Source organism: Camelus bactrianus, chromosome 4 (genome assembly GCF_048773025.1).
Source record: "Camelus bactrianus isolate YW-2024 breed Bactrian camel chromosome 4, ASM4877302v1, whole genome shotgun sequence".
NCBI lineage: Eukaryota > Metazoa > Chordata > Mammalia > Artiodactyla > Camelidae > Camelus > Camelus bactrianus.
The window spans coordinates 45,539,432-45,556,910 of record NC_133542.1 but is presented as its reverse complement, the minus strand read 5'-3'; the positions used below and the strand labels follow the sequence as shown (position 1 = coordinate 45,556,910).

The window sequence follows — 17,479 nt, the reverse complement described above, 5'->3', positions numbered from 1 at the left end:
TGGTGGTTACCATTGTAGGGGCTGGGGTTGGGGGGGACAGGGGAATTATTGTTCAATGGGTACAGAGTTTCAGTTTCAAAGTTGAAAAGAGTTCTCAAACTGGTTGGTGGTGATGGTTGCCTAACAATATGAATATACTTAATGTCAATGAACTGAACTGTACACTTAAAAAGTAATGTTGTATGTATTTTACAATTAAAGAAATTTTTAAAAATTCTGTTGTCTGTTTCCTGTTGCCAGTCTTTTAATTCTGTGAGGCCCAGTTTGGTCCTCTGCCTAGTGCTTTGAGCTCAACTTTCCTGACTAAACTTTGTTTGGGCCTGGAACTCCTTAAGCCCCACCAACATTTACCCAGATTAAGGTTCCCTTTTTCTTGGAGCTCTCTTGTCAGTCCACTTTATATATATATAAAGTGTGTATATATATATATACACACACATACACAATCCTGCTCCTAAGACCCCCAGTTTGGGCCAATGCTCACTTCTGAAGAAAGATCTGAGAAGTAAAGCACACAATTCTAGAAAACAGACTGTCTGAACTTAAGGCTGTTAAATATATATCAAAAGCTTGAGAAACAGTATTTATGGAGAATTGTCTGAAGGATATACAGTTTACCCACTTTTTGGGATCAGTTTTTTGTTTGCTTGTTTTTTGTTTTCTAAGCCAAATTTCAACAGATGAACTCTACAAACTTTATGAACCTTCTAAAATTGTCCATAGACAACCTGTGCATTTTTTCTGGGGAGAGGTCCTGAACTTTTAAAAGATTCTTAATATGTTTTGTTATTGAAAAAGAGTTAAGAACCTTTCTCTGTGTACTCTAAAATTTGTTCTTCCTTAAATTGGATTATGAACAAAGCCAAGAAGGGTGAAATTCCCTATGGAAGAATTAGAGTCAAATCAAATACTGGTACTAAAGGTCCTTCCTTCATAAATTCAAGCATGGGATTTGGATAGCCACCAATGCAGACACTTATGGCAATATTTGGATAAATATATATAAAATCTTGCATGTACATGGAGTATACATAAGCTTAAAAAAAGCAACTTCAAAAGGTTTCATGGAAATTTTTAACAACTCACTCTTCTCAATCTTGGGATAATTCTTTTATGTAACCCTCATATGCCTTTATTTAGCTAAAATCCATCCTCCATCTTCAAAGCTCAGCTTTTAAAATTAAAACAACAAATGTAGTCCAAGAGGAACTGATTTTGTTTTACTAAACCAAAAACAACTTCCTTTCCTCCTCAAACACATACACTCTTTGGAAGCCCCATAGCTCTTTTATTGTTTTTCAAATTCTTTAAAAGCATAGTTCACAAAAAAAACTATGACAGAAGGTTTTCCCGCTGTTGGAGAGAACCCTCCCATACAACAATCAACAGTCATTTGGTTGGAATTACATGGAGAGTCTAGTCAGACCTTGGTAGAAAGCCCAAACTTTCTCCAAAATAACCATAGCAGAAACTGATATTGATATGACAAACTGTCACAGTAAGGATGCAAAGTATACAGTCTGGGATTGAAGACATTCATTATTAAGCTAGATCTCTATAGGAAGAGAAATAAGTTCAATAAGACCCTTTTGATCATCTTATTTAACCACACATGGAAAAAGGAAGGAGGCTGTCAGGAGGAGTATTCAAATCATGATTCATCTTATTATAATGTCAATAATCCCAATTAATTCAATCAGCCCAGTCAAAGTCTTTGTTGGACTATTCCTATGTCCCCTTTAAAATTCACAGATGAAAAACACTCTCCCACCGTTAGCTTTTGCTGAAGACACTTTGACCATAGTTGTTATCATAGCAGACCTTTGGCTTTCTGTCTTAAATACCTTCAAAATTGAAGCACTCACCTGTCTGCTTCAAGTCTTTAGGTAGAACATCCCTCTCATTACCTTCTAAAAAGAAAACTGAAACACTGTTCTCAAATGTGAATTAATAAATGGTTATAACCAAAGACTTTCTATAGTAATTTCAAGTTCAACTTTACAATTTTTTTCCTCCCACCTTTGCAGCAAAAATAGTCTCAAGCCAGGTCAGAGAGAAGTCAAGTCTGAGTCCTGCACTAAGAAGTTTCTTGGAAATGCAAAATTGTAAGAAGTTTCTTGGTAGGCTTCAGTTCAATCCTGAGTGCTCAAGAGAGCACAAGCGGTCATTTTCCTGGCTTTGTGCATAGAATATGGTACAGTGTAGTACTAAACAAATACATTGTTGGTTGTTGAACTTTGGGTATCTCAGCAGATATGAGCTGAGCACTTACCTGAAATTAAAGGTTTTATGTATTTCATCTCAGAGAAACACCACCTAAGAATAAAACAAAAACTCCCTGTCAGTTAGCCCATTAGGCCCTGATGATATAATACCTACACTTTATAAAAATGTGCGGTGTGCCGGACACTTTACTACAAACTTTATAATCTCACTAATTTTAATTTTCATTAAATTAAATTTATCTGATTTTCATTAAAATCTGGGCTTAAAATGATGGTATTATTCTTTTTTACAGACGAAAAATCTGAGGCTTAAGAAGGTTAAGTGACTTGTTCAGGGTCATACAACCAGAGAGTGGTGGAGTCACAGTGACAAGAGATTTGAATCCCTGCTTGCCTGACTCCTCTGGACCATGATTCTAAATACCATCTCTCTCCTAGACTTGGCCACAGATGAAGATATGATAGTCAAGTGGGTATCGAAGGCAGTAACTGAGAACTGTGGTCAAATACCATGGTTCAGAAGGAGTATAATTTAAAGATTTAAATGTCCAGATGCTCCTCTTTGGCAGATCTGGCACTGAGCTCAGGATGAAATCCACTCTTCTACTGTGTCCCTACATTTCAGCATCCCTTCCTTCTTCACTTTTGACCCAGAATTTCTTAAAGCAATCTTTACCCAAAGTATGGTCCATGAATCAATTGTTTCAAAGACATGAAAAGAACTTGTGGAAACTACAGACACTTGCCCCCCACCCTGTATGTAATGGATCAGACTCTCTGGGAGGGGTGGCAACAAGATACCCAGGAGGTTCCTTTGCCAATCGAATTTTAGACTACTCATAGCTTTAGAGCAAAAGAGCTAGAGTAATCAAAAAGTAAATGCAAAGGTAACTTTCAAGTCAGACAGGTGTTAAGAACAGAGATCTTGTGAGAAGACATAGGGTAATAACATTGTTTTGGAACTGGAAACAATCTTGGAAATTATCTATTTTCAATGTTTTTCTATCAGTGTTCTATGAAGACTTAGGAGTTCTAAAATGGGAGATAAGAAAAAGAAACTGGCAGTCAGAACCTAAAGTCTTAAAAAAGCAACTACAGAAGCCCCACTGGTATGTATTTTGTATCTGAAAAAAAAATGTTTTTTTTTGATTTAAAATAACAAAACCTTGGCTACACAAAGGGAGCTCTGAAAAAGTCTCGAGGCCCAATGTGGAGCCCAGACATATTGAATCAAATTTATGTGAGTTGGTTCTAGGCCTCAGCATTTTTTGGTAACAGGTGATTCCAATGTGTAGCCAAAGCCAGGAACCACTGCAACAATCTGATCTATCCTTCTTCATTTGAGATAAAAGGAGACTAAGACCTAAAGAATTTAAAGGAGATCAGGACTAGCACCAGTATCTCTTGACTACTAGCTCACTATGCTGTATTGCTCTCTCACCACAATCCAGAATGAACCAATTGTTCTAGGGTAGAGAGCATATGAATTAAAACTATTATGTAACTTCACATTTTTCCAAGTTCTCTGTACTTTTGAAGAGTGCTTCATATATATTCTCTCTTTAGATTTTTATACAGGGAAGTAGGCAAAACTTATGTTTTAGGTAGGGCCGGAATTTAAATCTTCATATTCTAACTTCAGGATTAAGTCAATTAAATTTAATGCTTACTGAGTATCTAGTATGTGTTAGTTAAGACACGCTCAAAGATGCAAAAATAAGTAAGTTATCATCCATGCCCTCAATTAGTGTACAATCTTCTCAGAAAGACAACTAAGATACTGTACTGCTTGGCTTATCCCTAAGAATAGCAGAAACCAAAAACCTTCCTTGCCTGGCCTTGATGACAAAATCCAATTCTCTTGAAATTCAGTCTGTGGCTTCTAATTTCTTCCTGTCTATGGTTATTAATTCTAGGGAACACAAGGGATTTGAATACAGCAACTACATCTCTAGGCAAGGCCAAGTAGCTGAAAATTCCTTGATAGGGGTAGAGAAGAGAAAATGGTGCAATTTCAGTGAGGTTCATTTTATACTCTCCAAAGCCAAGGATGTGATTCGGCAGAAGACTGGGAGATTCCAAGACAAAGGACTGGAGGGACAAGACAGGGTATTCACAAAAATAATTAATCCCTTATCTATAGCACTTAAATAACTGGGCAGTTTACAATTTATGTTGTTGAAGATAATTACTGCGTACCACAGGGGAAAATAACATGTAGGAAATAATATTTTAACTATGATCCAGGGTGATAGAGGTCACAGATGGACAAGAGTGCTCAAAAACAACTTCTTCATGAGGAATTCATCAGACACTGCAAAATGCTGCCATCCAGATTTTATTACATAAAAGATAATGAGGAAACCAGAAACACATGTTTTATTTATGGACTGAAAAACCTTGGTCAGGAATAGTCCATCACAGTTGTTCTCAAACTTTAACATGCATCAGAATCACCTGGAGGCTGGATCCCATCCCTGACCAGTTTGAGTCAGCAGGTTTGTGGTGGTGCCCAAGAATGTACATTTCTTACAAATACAGGTGATGCTGATGCTGTTGGTTCAGGTCTTATACATTGAGAGCTGCTGGTTTATTATAAAGCCCACAATATACTAGATACCCACACAAAACATGCTTGTTGCAAATTATGGCAATTTATTTAACTCTCTATTATTGACTTTGTAAATGATACTCTCCACCAACCTAATGGCCAAAAGTAAGACTACTCAGGAAGAAGTTATGGCTAGTTACCAAAGGAAACAATCTATTTTACAGCAAAAATACATGTTTTAGGTGACTGAGCATCTGACAGAGGCAGCCAGTGAGGTACATCTAGCAAGCAAGAAATAACAGTGCCCTTTAAAAGTCTTTAGCTATCTTGAGGTAGAAAAGAATTTTGTTTCTTACACTCAACAGAACACCCTTTGGACCTCTCTATACATTACTTGCTACCCAGAGTTCCATCCTCATTCTTCTTTTCTCACTATTCACTTTCCCTGAGTTTTCTTTACTCCATGGTTTCATTTAACACACACACACACACACCCCAATGGTTAGTAACTTTGTTTAGGTTAAGACATTCCTTTGGGCATTTGATTAATGCTATAGACTGTTTATAAGAATATACACACATATATATATATACATTTTACATCCAATTCAGGACAAAGATTCTCATTCAAGTCCATAAGTCTCAAGAAATACCTACTTGTAGGCTAATGATTAAAAAATATCTATCTTCAACCTGAATTTTTATCCTGAGTTTCAGTACCACATATCCAAATACCTATGCAACATCTGTATTTGGATATTACACAAATGCCTCAAAATCTACATGTACTGAAAAATGACTGTTTTATAGGGATGGGGTTTCCTTTTGGGGTGATATGTTCCAGAATTAGATAGTAATGATGGTTGTACAACATTGTGAATATACTTAATGACACTGAATTGTACACTTTCAAATGGTTAAAATGTTAAATTTTTACATAATTTGCATTTTCCAATGAAAAAAAATCTACATTTACTAAGCTGAAATTATCATTTCCATTCCCTACTTCTCACACACTCCAAATTTGTACTTTCTCTTATATTTCCTGTCTTTGAACATTGGTTACTAGTCTTACCATTTACCTAGTTGCCCAAGCCAGGAACCTGAGAGTCATTTTTAACAAGGCTTTTATTCTCCCACTTATAATTTAATCAGGAAGCTCTGTATGTTCTTCCTCATTAATAAAGCGTTAACTTAGAATAGTCATATACTTTTATCCCCAAAGCTTCAACCTAAGTTCAGGCTACCGTCATTAGCCTCCTCATCTCCAGTTTTGTAATTTCTCACCCTCCACCCCAACTCCACTTCAACTGACTCATCCTTATCTTGCCAGAGTGAGCTATCTTTTTGCTTAAAAACCTACCATTGAAGAAAAAACCCAAAAATCTACCATAACCTTCAGGATAAAAGTCTAAATTCCTCTTCATGACCTAGCCTCTGCTTACTTCTGCAGTTTTCTCTCTCACCATTCTCCTATACAAAGCCCAAACTGTCCAGGGATATAAGTTACTTGTAATTCCCAGCTCATTACCAATTTTTTTTTCCCACTCCAAGTGCACATACCACTCCAAGTTCCTAGAACTTCATTTCCCACTGTTTAGACCTGGCTAAGTTCTACTGGGTAAGATTCAATTTACATCGTCTTACTCAGGAAGATTTTTCAGATGCTCCAAGGATTATGTTCTTATTATGAGCTCCCATGCTGTAAGTTTCCATGTTTATCTATATCTTAACATTTATACTTTAAATTGAAGCCATCTGTCACCTTTTAAAGACCACATTATCCTTGAGGGTAGGGACTATATATATCAATGCATCTCCAGTGCCTAAAATAGTACCCATTATGTGGTATGTTCTAAATAAATTATTTTTTAATGTACAATGATACCCTAGTGAATAACAGGAACCCTTATATCAGAGGTCACACACTCCTGCAGAATTTCCAGCAACTTCCTACCTTACTTCTGTTAAAAGCCAAAGTCATTACACTGGGCCACAGGGCCCTCCCTACATGCTCTGACTTCATCTCCTACCATTTCTCCCTTCATTCACTCAGTCCCAGCCACATTTTGTTTTCATTAATTGGGGGGAGGTAATTAGATTTAATTATTTCTTTTTTTTTAAACAACTGATATTTAATAGAAGGAGTAGGTTCAAATATGGAACATGCTACCTCTTACTTATCTGAAGCCCACATTTGCTAATACCCATGCATCCATTTATAGTAAAGGAACAGCCTCTACACCTCAGACTTCAGTGCTTGATATAAAGTACACACATCAAGGAAACAACCTCATCACTGATGTTACCTTTAATCTAGTAAGAGCTTCTCCATAAACAGGAACACCTCTAAGGATGGGTCTTTTAAAATCACAGCAGTCAGCTTTGCTGAGCTGTCAATTACTCAGTTTCTCAGTAAAAAATTCATTATGTTTGAAATTACTCCACTTTTGAAACACGTAATTATTTTTGCTATGGGTTAAGGGTATACACTTTAAAATCAATTTTATAGAGGTATACTTTACATACAGGAAAAGGCATTCATACATTTAAAACTTTGACCCATTTTAAACAATGTGCACTCCTATGTAACCACCAACCACAATCTTCAGAGAAATCAAGAGCATTTCTATCATGCCAATGAGTTCCCTCCTTTTCCAGTCAACTTCGCACCTCTATACCCAGCCCGAGGTAACTAGTTATCTGTTTTGCTACTGGCGACTAGTTTTACCTAGGTTTGCTATTTCTGTAAGTGTAGAGAGCGTATTGGGGATTGAACCCAGGACCTTGTGCATGCTAAACATGCACTCTACCATTTGAGCTACACAGCCCCCAACAATCCTAGCCACACTTTGAAACCTTGACTGGAAAAAGTATTTCCGCCAAAGAGCTGTTTAGACATGTGCAGGAAGGAACTAAAATATACTGAGTCTCCAATATGGATCAGGCCCTGTGCTAGGTACTTTCATGTGTCATATCAGAATCCTCACAATCACTCTAGGACAAAAGTATTACTATTACCATTTCACAGCTAAGGAGACTAAGTCTTAGACTAGATTCTGAATTTGAACAGAGGGAAACTTTCTTGGAAAGAGTCCATGGTGCTGACTTTTCCTTCTCTAGATACCTTGAATGCTGGTTATTCTGTTTGCTGTTTCTTCTGCCCAATTCCCTCTGCCCTATTCTGGGAAGCAACCTCTATGAACTACATTACCCAGACTACCTTGCTCTGGGTTTCCAGGTTTGGGTTTTGCCAAAGGAAGGTAGGAGCTGGAGACCAGAGGGCTCTCTCACAGCTGTAATAGTGGCAGACTTAACTTCATCATCTAGATTCTCACTACTACTTCACCATGCTGTGATACTGCACTGGGTACTCAGTAGGCACTCAAGATGCTGATGACTTACCCTAAATTCACACAGGGATTTTGTTTTGTTCAATGCTAGGCTCCACGCCTAGATGAGTACCTGGCACATATTATGTGTTCAGCAAATATTTACTGATTTTGAACCCAGGACACAGCAAGACAAATTCCTTGGAAGTTACCAGAATTCAGAGAATCATTTATCATAATAATTCCTTATAAACTTAGAGTAAATAGAGTTTTCAAAGTGTTTTCACATTTAAGTAAGTCTATGTGATCCCTCTGAGGGAAACATGGCAGGAATTAATAGCCCATTTAACAGAAGCAAGAAACCACCTCTGAAAAGTTAAAAGTCAAGATTCCTTGACTAGTTTGTAGCAGAGCTGGACTACTGTTCACATGTCTTCTGACTCCCACTTTAATACCACCTCCATTATTTCACGTTGCTTCTTCAGCTTAGCCATTCTGCTTCAAGATATGGGAGTTTCATTCAGGGAGCTAGTCCAAATATTCACAATAAACAGATGAGTCATACACTTATGCTGATAGAAATGATTATGCTTTTTAAAAAATCCACTATTAGAGGCACTTCTACTGCTGTTTACATACAGCCCGTATAATATTACAAGGCCTGTTATTTCCCACAGAGAGGAGGGTTACCATTGTGTGTTCTGGAATGAGGAGACAGCACTTTGAGACATCACTTCCAGAACAGACCAGAGCCAGGTGTTCAAAACTAGGTGTTCAAAGAGAAAAAACACCTTGCCTTTGGCCTGACCCCACCAGAGAGGAGTTGGCACATGATTTCTTCAAGATCAAATGCAGGAGTATGGTATAGCTCAGTTGCAGAGTGTGTACCCAGGTTCAATCCCCAGTGCTGCCATTAAAATAATTAAATAAATAAGCCTAATTACCATCCCCCCTCAAAATAAAAATACAGTTAAATAAAAAAGACCAAATGTACCAGGAAGTTACCTGCAGATATTTTGATTGAATTCTCTTATAACAAACACTTTGGTGCAGATTTAACCCCGAATTTTAGCTACTAAGATGATCTCTGATACTAATCAGAGCATTACAGAAACCAAAAATAGCCTAAATATATATTCAACCTTTTTGGATTTCAATTTTTATTAAAAGCTCAAAGTACTGACACAGAAAATTACCCAGCCTTATATCAGGAATCACAAACTCAAGTGCCTACCAGGTACCAGGAAAATAATGTAAAGCCCAGTATGACAAAATAAGAAGTTATGGAGTCTACCAGGAATTACAGCAAACTAATTTGCTAGTTGCTTCTCAGCTCCAACGACCTGTCATTTTGTGGGAATGTGAGCTGAGCTAATAGACCTGGTTTTTCAAAAGCTGGAAATATGCACTGTTAATATGTAAAATCTGCATTAAAAGTTAGCTAATAATTCGAATCTGCAAGCCATGAGCAGTCAGTTTGACTTTTCCTTAAGGAGTAGGTTTCCTACTCCACATGAAAGAGGAATGATAGCAAACATGATAGCACTTCGACTTTCAAGTCAAATGTAGTAGAAGGATGTATAAGAATCTGTATAGTGCTGGAAAAGTGGACAAAACTCCCTGAGTGAATAGGAATGTGCCTTAGCTGGGGTTTTTGAGCCTACCTGCTTTATGAGGTAACTGGATAAATGGGTGCCCTCTGGGGGAGTCTGGGGGATAAAGATCCCTTTGCTAGGTGTCGAGGCAGGTATGTCTTCTCTGGAGCGTCTGGGAAACACGTATACTCGAGTACGGGGATGGGGAATGTCGGGAGAACAGTTTACAAGAAAGTACGAGGACAGACAGCTATAGGGAAGTACAAAGAGCGCTAGGAATGCGAGATAGTAAAGGGCTATAGGCTCTCTACAGTGTGGGGAGGAAAAGGCGATAACCTCTCCTCGGGCGCCACCTTTGGGCACCTCTTGCTCACCATCGCCGAGCAGCCGTCGTCTCCAGCGACCGCCATCTTAACGCACCTTTCTGCGCAGGCGCTCCGGAGCCACACGGTCCAGCCCAGAGTAGAGCCACGCCCCGACCACGCCCCCACAAAGCCCGCTTCCGACCACGCCCCTTCTCAGAAATCTGTTCTCCTCCCCCCAGCTGTTTCATCCACCACTTGGCGCGGGAGGGGAAAAGCAGCAAAGGACCACTGGTCTAAGATCTACCATTATGTAGGAAAGTCATTTCTACAGCTTTCCACACTTTAGCAAAATTACCAGACCTCAAAGGCTACTATAAGATAATTTATTACAGACTAGCCAATAATCTACTATTACAATGGCACATACGACAATTAAAAACAGCAAAATGCTTAGTTTCTTGTTTCACATAATGGCCAATGGACAATAAGAGTCCTCTGGAAGTCCAGGAGGCTGCTACTGAGGATACTGAAGGGCCATGTCACATCTGAGCAAGGGCCTGGGAAGTCCACATGACTCCCTGCAAAGAGGTTATCTCTGACCTCCCAAGGAGTGTTGAGGATCACCCTCCATCCACCCGGTGCAGAGGGATCACAGCCCAAATTCCTTCTGTAGGGCTGAACATCTATGAAGGGAACAGCAGCTGACCTAGATAAAAAGGAGTGAGGACAAAGGCTAGATTGTTTCTGCAAGGGGGAGGACTGCCAGAAGGCAGTGGCCATAGGTGAGGAGGACTGATTTCCAGTTTTTGGCTTTGTTCAGGGCCTATCCATGAAGAAAATACAGCCCTCTCCCCTGGATCCTTCAACTAGCTCTCAGGTGCATATACTTAAGAAGAGCCTCTCATGTCCTGAAGAATCACTCCCCTTCCTAAAAAAGTGAGGTAAGGGGACTCCTGGGCAGGTGGCCCCTGGTGCTTGGGTTCCAAAGAAGTTCTGCTCAGGGCTCTGAAGCACCATGTGAACCTGGTTCTACTCATGAAAGATTATCTGGGAGAAGGGATTAGAACAATTCATTTCTGTAAGGTATCTTGTTCAGTTTCAATGCCTTGTACTCACTCGAGCCACTCAAAACCAGCTGATTCTGCTTAAGGGACAGTTTGAATTCTATTCTCTGTGTTCCTTCCCTGGCATACTCCAATCCAGACCACAGGGCTCAATACCTGTAGACTCAACTGATAACTTACCTAGTTAGGCACAAGCTCCAGGCCCTCTAAACTTGTTCTTCTGATGATTGTTATGTATGGATCTAACTGGATAAGGTGTGGTATGGAGAGCGGTCGAGAAGGGGTGTGGGGTGGAAGGGTCCCTGCCAAGAATAGGTGACACTCTCAGAAATGCCTTTCCTTCTCTCTTTATGGAGAATCTCCCGATGTGATAACCCCCACAACCCAGCTACTAGCAGCACAAACCTGCTGGTAAGGGATTCATGACACTTTCTGTGAAAAGCCAAACTCTCACAAATTTTTCCTTAAATTTTCCTGAACTGAATAAGTCAGCCTCTTGACTATGAGGACCCTAAGCTGACAACATAGTAACTCCCATTGGCCCTGACTTGTGGAACTGGTGCCATCTGGTTGGCACAGGAGCCTAGGTGCTCAGCTTCCCTCCTCCATGGAACGAGACTCCGATTTGAGCTTCACGAACTCTCGGGCCACTTCATCATTGCTCCTCTGAGACAGAATCCGGAGAATGGTCATGCCTGTCTCATCCATGTGGATCTTCGGGCCCAAGGGGCACCAGCAGGCACAGCTGCCCTTGGCTGCCACGTCCCTCAGAGGCATCACAGCTAGCCCTAGAACACGATCTTCCCGGGCAAAGCAGTAATCCTTCACACATATTTGCAACTCATAGGCTTCTGGGCCTTCTTCATTTCCCAGGAGGCTGTGAGCACAGGGTAGATGGAAGGTAGGAGACCAGAGCTGAGGGCATCCTCAACTGAATTCACCCCAGCCACCATCCAGCCCATCCTTTCTCTCCCCTCTCAATTCTTACACCCAGGTCACCCCCATTCCAGAGTCCTGCAAGTCCCCACCCCATAACTTACAAGTGAAATGTCTCATTGTACTTGGGAGCCCAGTTGTTGCTTTTTGACTTGGTTGTGAACTTCCTCTTTTTATCATTTTGATGAGGGCCAACCATGGTTACTTCCACAAAGGGCCGGAACATACCTGCTGTCTGCCACTTGAGGTCATTGGCAGCCACCACTGCACAAACAAGGGAAACCTGTGAGGATCCAATCAAGCATTCCCAGTTCTTCAGCCCCAGGGGGGCATTCCCCTTGAAGGAGAGCTAAGCTGAAGGGCTGAGATAAGCAGGCCCTGCCTTTGACTGATGGGGCCACTGGGCAAGAAAAGGCCTGAGATCTGTAAGTCCATACCACTCACCTTTCACTGTGACCTTGTGCTCCCCAGTTCCAGGATGTGTAAACAGGTCCACCTGAATAGAGACTTCTCCCACAGGATCATCCACACCAGACCCTGAGGGACAGATGGACAGATGATCCCCCACTGGAGAACTTTTAAGACTTTAAGCCTGATTATTCCAGGTGAAACTGGAATTGGGAGGCTACTATCCTATACCCTAAAGCAAGAAGCAATCACCCACAGTAGCAATGGGAAAGTAAGCAATGGGAAAAGGGGGAAAAATGGCTAAAGAATGAGGCTATGTATTAAAATACAAGTTAGGCTGACAACATCTTAGGTGAAACTTCTTCTAAAAATGCACCAGGAACCCATCAGTTTCCCCAAACCTCTCCTATCCCCTAGGCTGAAGAATTTTTCATTGAAAGATGTTGGGAAAGGACAGTACCGCCACCCTGTATCTTTGAGAACTACATCCACCCCATGTGTCTCAGTGGAACAATGTGGGTCTTATCTAGCCAAAAGCAGCCGGAGGCCCCTGCTTGGGAGGCTGCCCTGCACAGAAAGACTTTGTCTTACTCAAGCCTGGACTTCTACACAAACAGCTCCCCAGTCCCTCTGGTCAATTTGCAGCCTTCCCTTAGTAGAGGCTTCATTCTGTTTTGGGAAAACACCACTAGCCTGAACCCCAGATATAACCTCTTTGTCCTAAGATGGAGGAGTGGAGGAATTCTGAGGACGGAACTGAGTCAGACTGTATGAATACACTGCCCATCTCCGAGACTTGGGATAGAGCTTCTGAACTTTGACACTTGGTTCCCCCAGCCCCAACATAGGCGGCTCATTCTAATTCACAGGGGACAGTGTTAGCCCATGTTAGATTCACACCTGCATGGTGTATAACGTACCCTTTTCCGGCTGAATGTCCTCATTAGCAGTAAACCTAACACCTTTCCCATCATGCACTGAGTGAGGACAGGCCAGTCAAGAGGCAGTAGCAGCATTAGGATAGAGAAAGAAGAATCAGTTAGAGGTAAGGAGTTAACAGCCATTCAGAGCAGCTCTACACATATTTTGAGGGAGCACAGAGATAGGGTAGGGTGGAGAGAGAAGTCAAAGAACTGGGGTCAGTGCCTGAATGCTCTAAACTTAACAGTTTGAAGATCAACCAAATCATGGGCAGAAGCAGTAGAACATACAGAGGAAAGATTTCTGGGACCAGTGGCGCACAAAAGAGAAAGCTGTAGGCTCTAATTTCCTAGGCCCTTAAATGACAAAACAATGGGTAGAAAATGTACAGACACTTGCATCCTCCCTGCAGTCCCCACTCCTGCTCTTAACTCCCATGTGCCCACTCCAGCCTCTCCTCATCTTTATATCTAGCTTAAAGCTCAATGTTTCTAGAAAGCCTCTTGGACTAACTCAGATCCTCCCTGATGTTACAGGCCTTTACATATACTCAGCTCTGTAAAAGTTCTCCCTGTCCCCTTGAGCAAGGCTCATAACTTCTTTTGCTCTCTCTTCTTCCCACTCTGGACTTGAAATAAGAGCAGATTGGAAAATGGAGCAGTACTGTAGGTCCCTTGAATCTCATCACCCTCCATCAACCCCCTTCTAACTGCTTAGGTCCCTCTTCCCCTCCAGGTTAGCTCAGTGCTTCAGATCCACAGCTCAGTAAGGCCTAAGCCTTCCCACTCTCCCCTCCACCAGGTTCACGCCTCCTGCAGCATGCCTGGATTTCCCTGGAACATTGTAGTGGATGGGCCTGCCTGGAGGCAGGGAAGGGAGAACTAGAAGTCACTGGGAGAAAACCAGCTGCCTGGGTCCCCTGCGTGTTAGCATCATCCACAAGGCTGGAGCCTCAGCTCTGCAGAGCCCTGTGATCCACACCCTCCCTTCAACTGCTCCCATGGTTTGCCGCTCTTAGTCTTCTCCTCATCCACACTGGAGAATCTGGAAAGTCTTTTGCTTTCTCTCCCCAGGACAACTTCCATCTAAGGCTCCCAAAGCTGGGTCTTCATGAGTGTCTCAATCATCCAGGCTTCCTCACAGATTTTTCCTACCAAACACGGTAACTTGAGCTCAATACACATGCACCGGCCAGATGATGTCTGAGAAAAGAAGTCTCAGATACTTTCCCCAGGTCCCTGTTACTCCCCTGTCTGGTATAGATATGGGGTGGGGATAAGTATTAGGGTCCATCAAGAAATCCTGGTGTCTGAGTTTGAAGGGCTCCCTGAAGAAGTACCTGGATCCTCCCTATCCTAAGAACTACAGGATACTGACTCCCTACAGGCAGAGATATATCAGGGAGGGAAGGTGGGGACCCAGAGACCTTGGGCCTTACCCTGGGCAGTCTGTGAGCGCACAAAAGTCTTGATGAGTGTGTCTGTGGTCTGTGTGTACAGAGACAGGGCATAGCGCAGGGACTGCAAATCTGGGCTCTTCTCCAGGAAGGCTTTCTTCAGTCCATTGCCTCCAGCATGGAAGTATTGCTGAAAGACAAGAATAACTGCTACTGCCTCACTGCCTTACAGAGAGGCAGTTCCCCAACAATGCCCTCAGGGAAATGACATCTGAGCACAGGCTCGGCAAAGATGCTAGAAGAAGATGACGAGCCTTTCTACAGACAACAAGATCAGGAATACCACACAGAGCCAGAGTCGTAGTCTCCTGGGTAAAGACTATTATTTAAATATCTGGCAGGAATGATAAGGGATGACCACATTCCTAGATGTGATGTTTGAAGGACTGACCTGTCTGGACAGGCAAAGATAGGGATAGAAGCATCTCAGGCAAAGAGTAGTCAGAAGTCCTACTTTACCCCTTTGAACACTTAGAACACTTTATACCTATAACATACCTCTCCTAAGTGCCCCGAATCACATCTGCCTTATTGCTACCGTACCAGATTATAAGAATCTTGATGCTAGGAACCATATCTTACTGTCTCTGCATCCTCCATAGTGCATAGTGCCTGGTACACATGTTGCCTGGTTAAATGAATGAATGAATAGTAGGAAAAAAAATCCTTTGAAAACCCAAAGGACATTACACATAAGTGAAAGAGGTCAGCCAGATCTTGGATATTAGGATCTGGAAGATTAATTCCCAGTAGGAAATATTCAGGAATGACAATGAGGAACTAAGTGAACCAAATTGTCCTCAGAACCCAAGAATAAATGTTCTAGGTTCATGGCAATTCACCTGAGACCACACAGGAGGTACCTTTTTGGTTGCTCCCAAGCAGGAATATGGACATAGCAGAGAAAGAAATGAACACAAAAAAATCACTCTCTTCTGGATGTGGGGTGGCAAGAACCCAAGGGACACCTAATCCAGCAGAGTGGAATGCCAGGACCAAGAGGGTGTGGTAGTAAGATTGTCTGGAGGACGGGGAGGTCTCCACCTTGATGGTGTCCAGGGCGAGGTCAAGGACAGCACACTGCTTTGGAGTGAGACTCCGCGTTTCCTCTCGCACCATGTGGTCCTAGAACCCCAGAGAAAGCAATGCCATCAGGACAGCTTGTGGCTGTCTTGAAAGTCTTGCCCCTACCTGCCAGCCCACAGCTACATGGTTCCTCTCCTTCCCCTCCTCTTCAATCTCCAAAGTTTAAATTTCCTTCCTCCCAGGCACCCCCTCCCCCTGGCCTCAGAAGGACCCCATACATCCAGAGTACCTTGAGTTTGGAAAGATGACTCAGCTCCTTGGCAGCAGTGAAGATCAGTTGGGTGCCCTGGGCAGAGAGAGAGAATCTGTCAAAAGCAGAGAACTCCAAACTCATTAGGAAGCATGGAACCAGCTAAGAGAGAGAGCAGGAGGAAGTGGAAGGGAAGGGTCCTTACCGTCTGGTCAGTGAGTGGGGGCAGAACAATCATCCTTTCCATTGTGTTCATTACCACCCGCCAGAGCTCCTTCAGTACACGCTTCAGGACTGTCTTCTCACACACAGTGGCGAAAAGTGTGAGGCTGCAGGACCAGGCAGCAGGTAAAGATGGGGTGAGTGCCAGAGAGCCCCCCTCCCTGAGAGGCTCTTCTGTCTGATTGCCTCTGCCTTGCTTGTGCCCGCTTGATAGTCCTGAGTGCTGTACTCACTTGCCATCCAGAAAGTCCATGAGAGGCCGGAGCACACTATCCACATCCTGAGTCACTGAGGCCCGAGCGTTGGGGGATGCGTTCCCTGGGCCCCGCACTTGGCTCAGGATGTCAGCCATTTGTCGAACACACTCCTCAATCCGCACCTGGAAACTACACATGTGCCCACAGTGCAGCCCTCCCCACCCCAAACACACAATGTCCCTAAAGCAGCATCAGCTACTCAGTCCCACTCCAGCACACTCACAGTGCAGCTTCAACAGGGACAGCCAGCAGGAAGAGAGGGAAGGTCCACATATGTTCAGCTGGATGGATGAGTATGGGGCAGGGGACGTCAGATTGGCCAGGGACGACACCTGACCTTGAGAGCCATGTGTTCTGGGGCCACTGACCTGTTTCCAAACACCATGCTGAGTTCATCCAGAACGGTATTCAGTTTCATCTGCAGCTCCTTCAGACTGTCTGCAGCTTCAGGGTCCAACTGTATCCACAGGAGGTGGGCTTGGCTAAGCTGGTTCTCTCATCCTTTTCTCCCCTCCTGTGCCCCTACTCCTCCCTCCTAGGGCCTCTACCCCAATGCCTACTCAAGTCTCTCAGCTCAAACCAGCCAGATCCCAAGCTAAACTCCTGGCCTATACCCAGTCAGGAGAGGCTGTGGCCAGGGAACTCAGGAACAAAGGGAAAGTACAGCAACCCCAAACTCTAAGACTTACCTCCTTGCCTCCCATGGCCTCAAACATTTTCTCCAGCTGGACCCTCAGTTGCTGCATGTTGTTCATCAGGATGCAAGGCTTCGGGGACAGATGGAGATGCTGAGTCTTGGCTCCTTGTAACACTGGACCCATCAGTCTAGAGTCCCTCCCTCTCTCACATTACTCCAAAAGCCATGGGGAATTTACAATACATATCACATGTGTCTCTCCCTAAGTACTGAGATCTGGAACCAATGCAGACA

At 42.8% G+C, this 17,479-nt stretch overlaps 2 protein-coding genes across 39 annotated transcripts in view; both read right to left on the bottom strand.

The window, feature by feature from the left end:
• Nucleotides 1-10,266, bottom strand: part of LOC105067319 (phospholipid-transporting ATPase FetA-like) — a 75,321-nt gene extending 65,055 nt beyond the window's left edge. For 24 of the 34 annotated variants that reach the window (XR_012506414.1, XR_012506415.1, XR_012506418.1 and 21 more), the window contains exons 1-2: nucleotides 10,078-10,266; nucleotides 2,273-2,316 (exon numbers count right to left, since the gene is read on the bottom strand). Coding sequence is in view for 18 of the 34 variants with exons in the window: in XM_074361774.1 (XP_074217875.1) it covers nucleotides 2,273-2,316; nucleotides 10,078-10,256 (223 nt within the window). In the remaining 16 variants the exon portion in view is untranslated. The remainder of the gene's footprint in view (nucleotides 1-2,272; nucleotides 2,317-10,077) is intronic. The other 10 variants (XM_074361784.1, XM_074361785.1, XM_074361791.1 and 7 more) reach the window with 8 other exon arrangements.
• Nucleotides 10,267-10,377: 111 nt separating this feature from the next.
• Nucleotides 10,378-17,479, bottom strand: part of UNC13B (unc-13 homolog B) — a 167,043-nt gene continuing 159,941 nt past the window's right edge. For all 5 annotated transcript variants that reach the window (XM_045515180.2, XM_045515181.2, XM_045515182.2 and 2 more), the window contains 10 exons: nucleotides 17,238-17,315; nucleotides 16,917-17,005; nucleotides 16,525-16,677; nucleotides 16,275-16,398; nucleotides 16,109-16,165; nucleotides 15,838-15,918; nucleotides 14,776-14,923; nucleotides 12,453-12,545; nucleotides 12,113-12,272; nucleotides 10,378-11,949 (listed from right to left, as the gene is read on the bottom strand). In XM_045515180.2, the coding sequence (XP_045371136.1) occupies nucleotides 11,664-11,949; nucleotides 12,113-12,272; nucleotides 12,453-12,545; nucleotides 14,776-14,923; nucleotides 15,838-15,918; nucleotides 16,109-16,165; nucleotides 16,275-16,398; nucleotides 16,525-16,677; nucleotides 16,917-17,005; nucleotides 17,238-17,315 (1,269 nt within the window). In that variant the 3' untranslated portion in view covers nucleotides 10,378-11,663. The remainder of the gene's footprint in view (nucleotides 11,950-12,112; nucleotides 12,273-12,452; nucleotides 12,546-14,775; nucleotides 14,924-15,837; nucleotides 15,919-16,108; nucleotides 16,166-16,274; nucleotides 16,399-16,524; nucleotides 16,678-16,916; nucleotides 17,006-17,237; nucleotides 17,316-17,479) is intronic.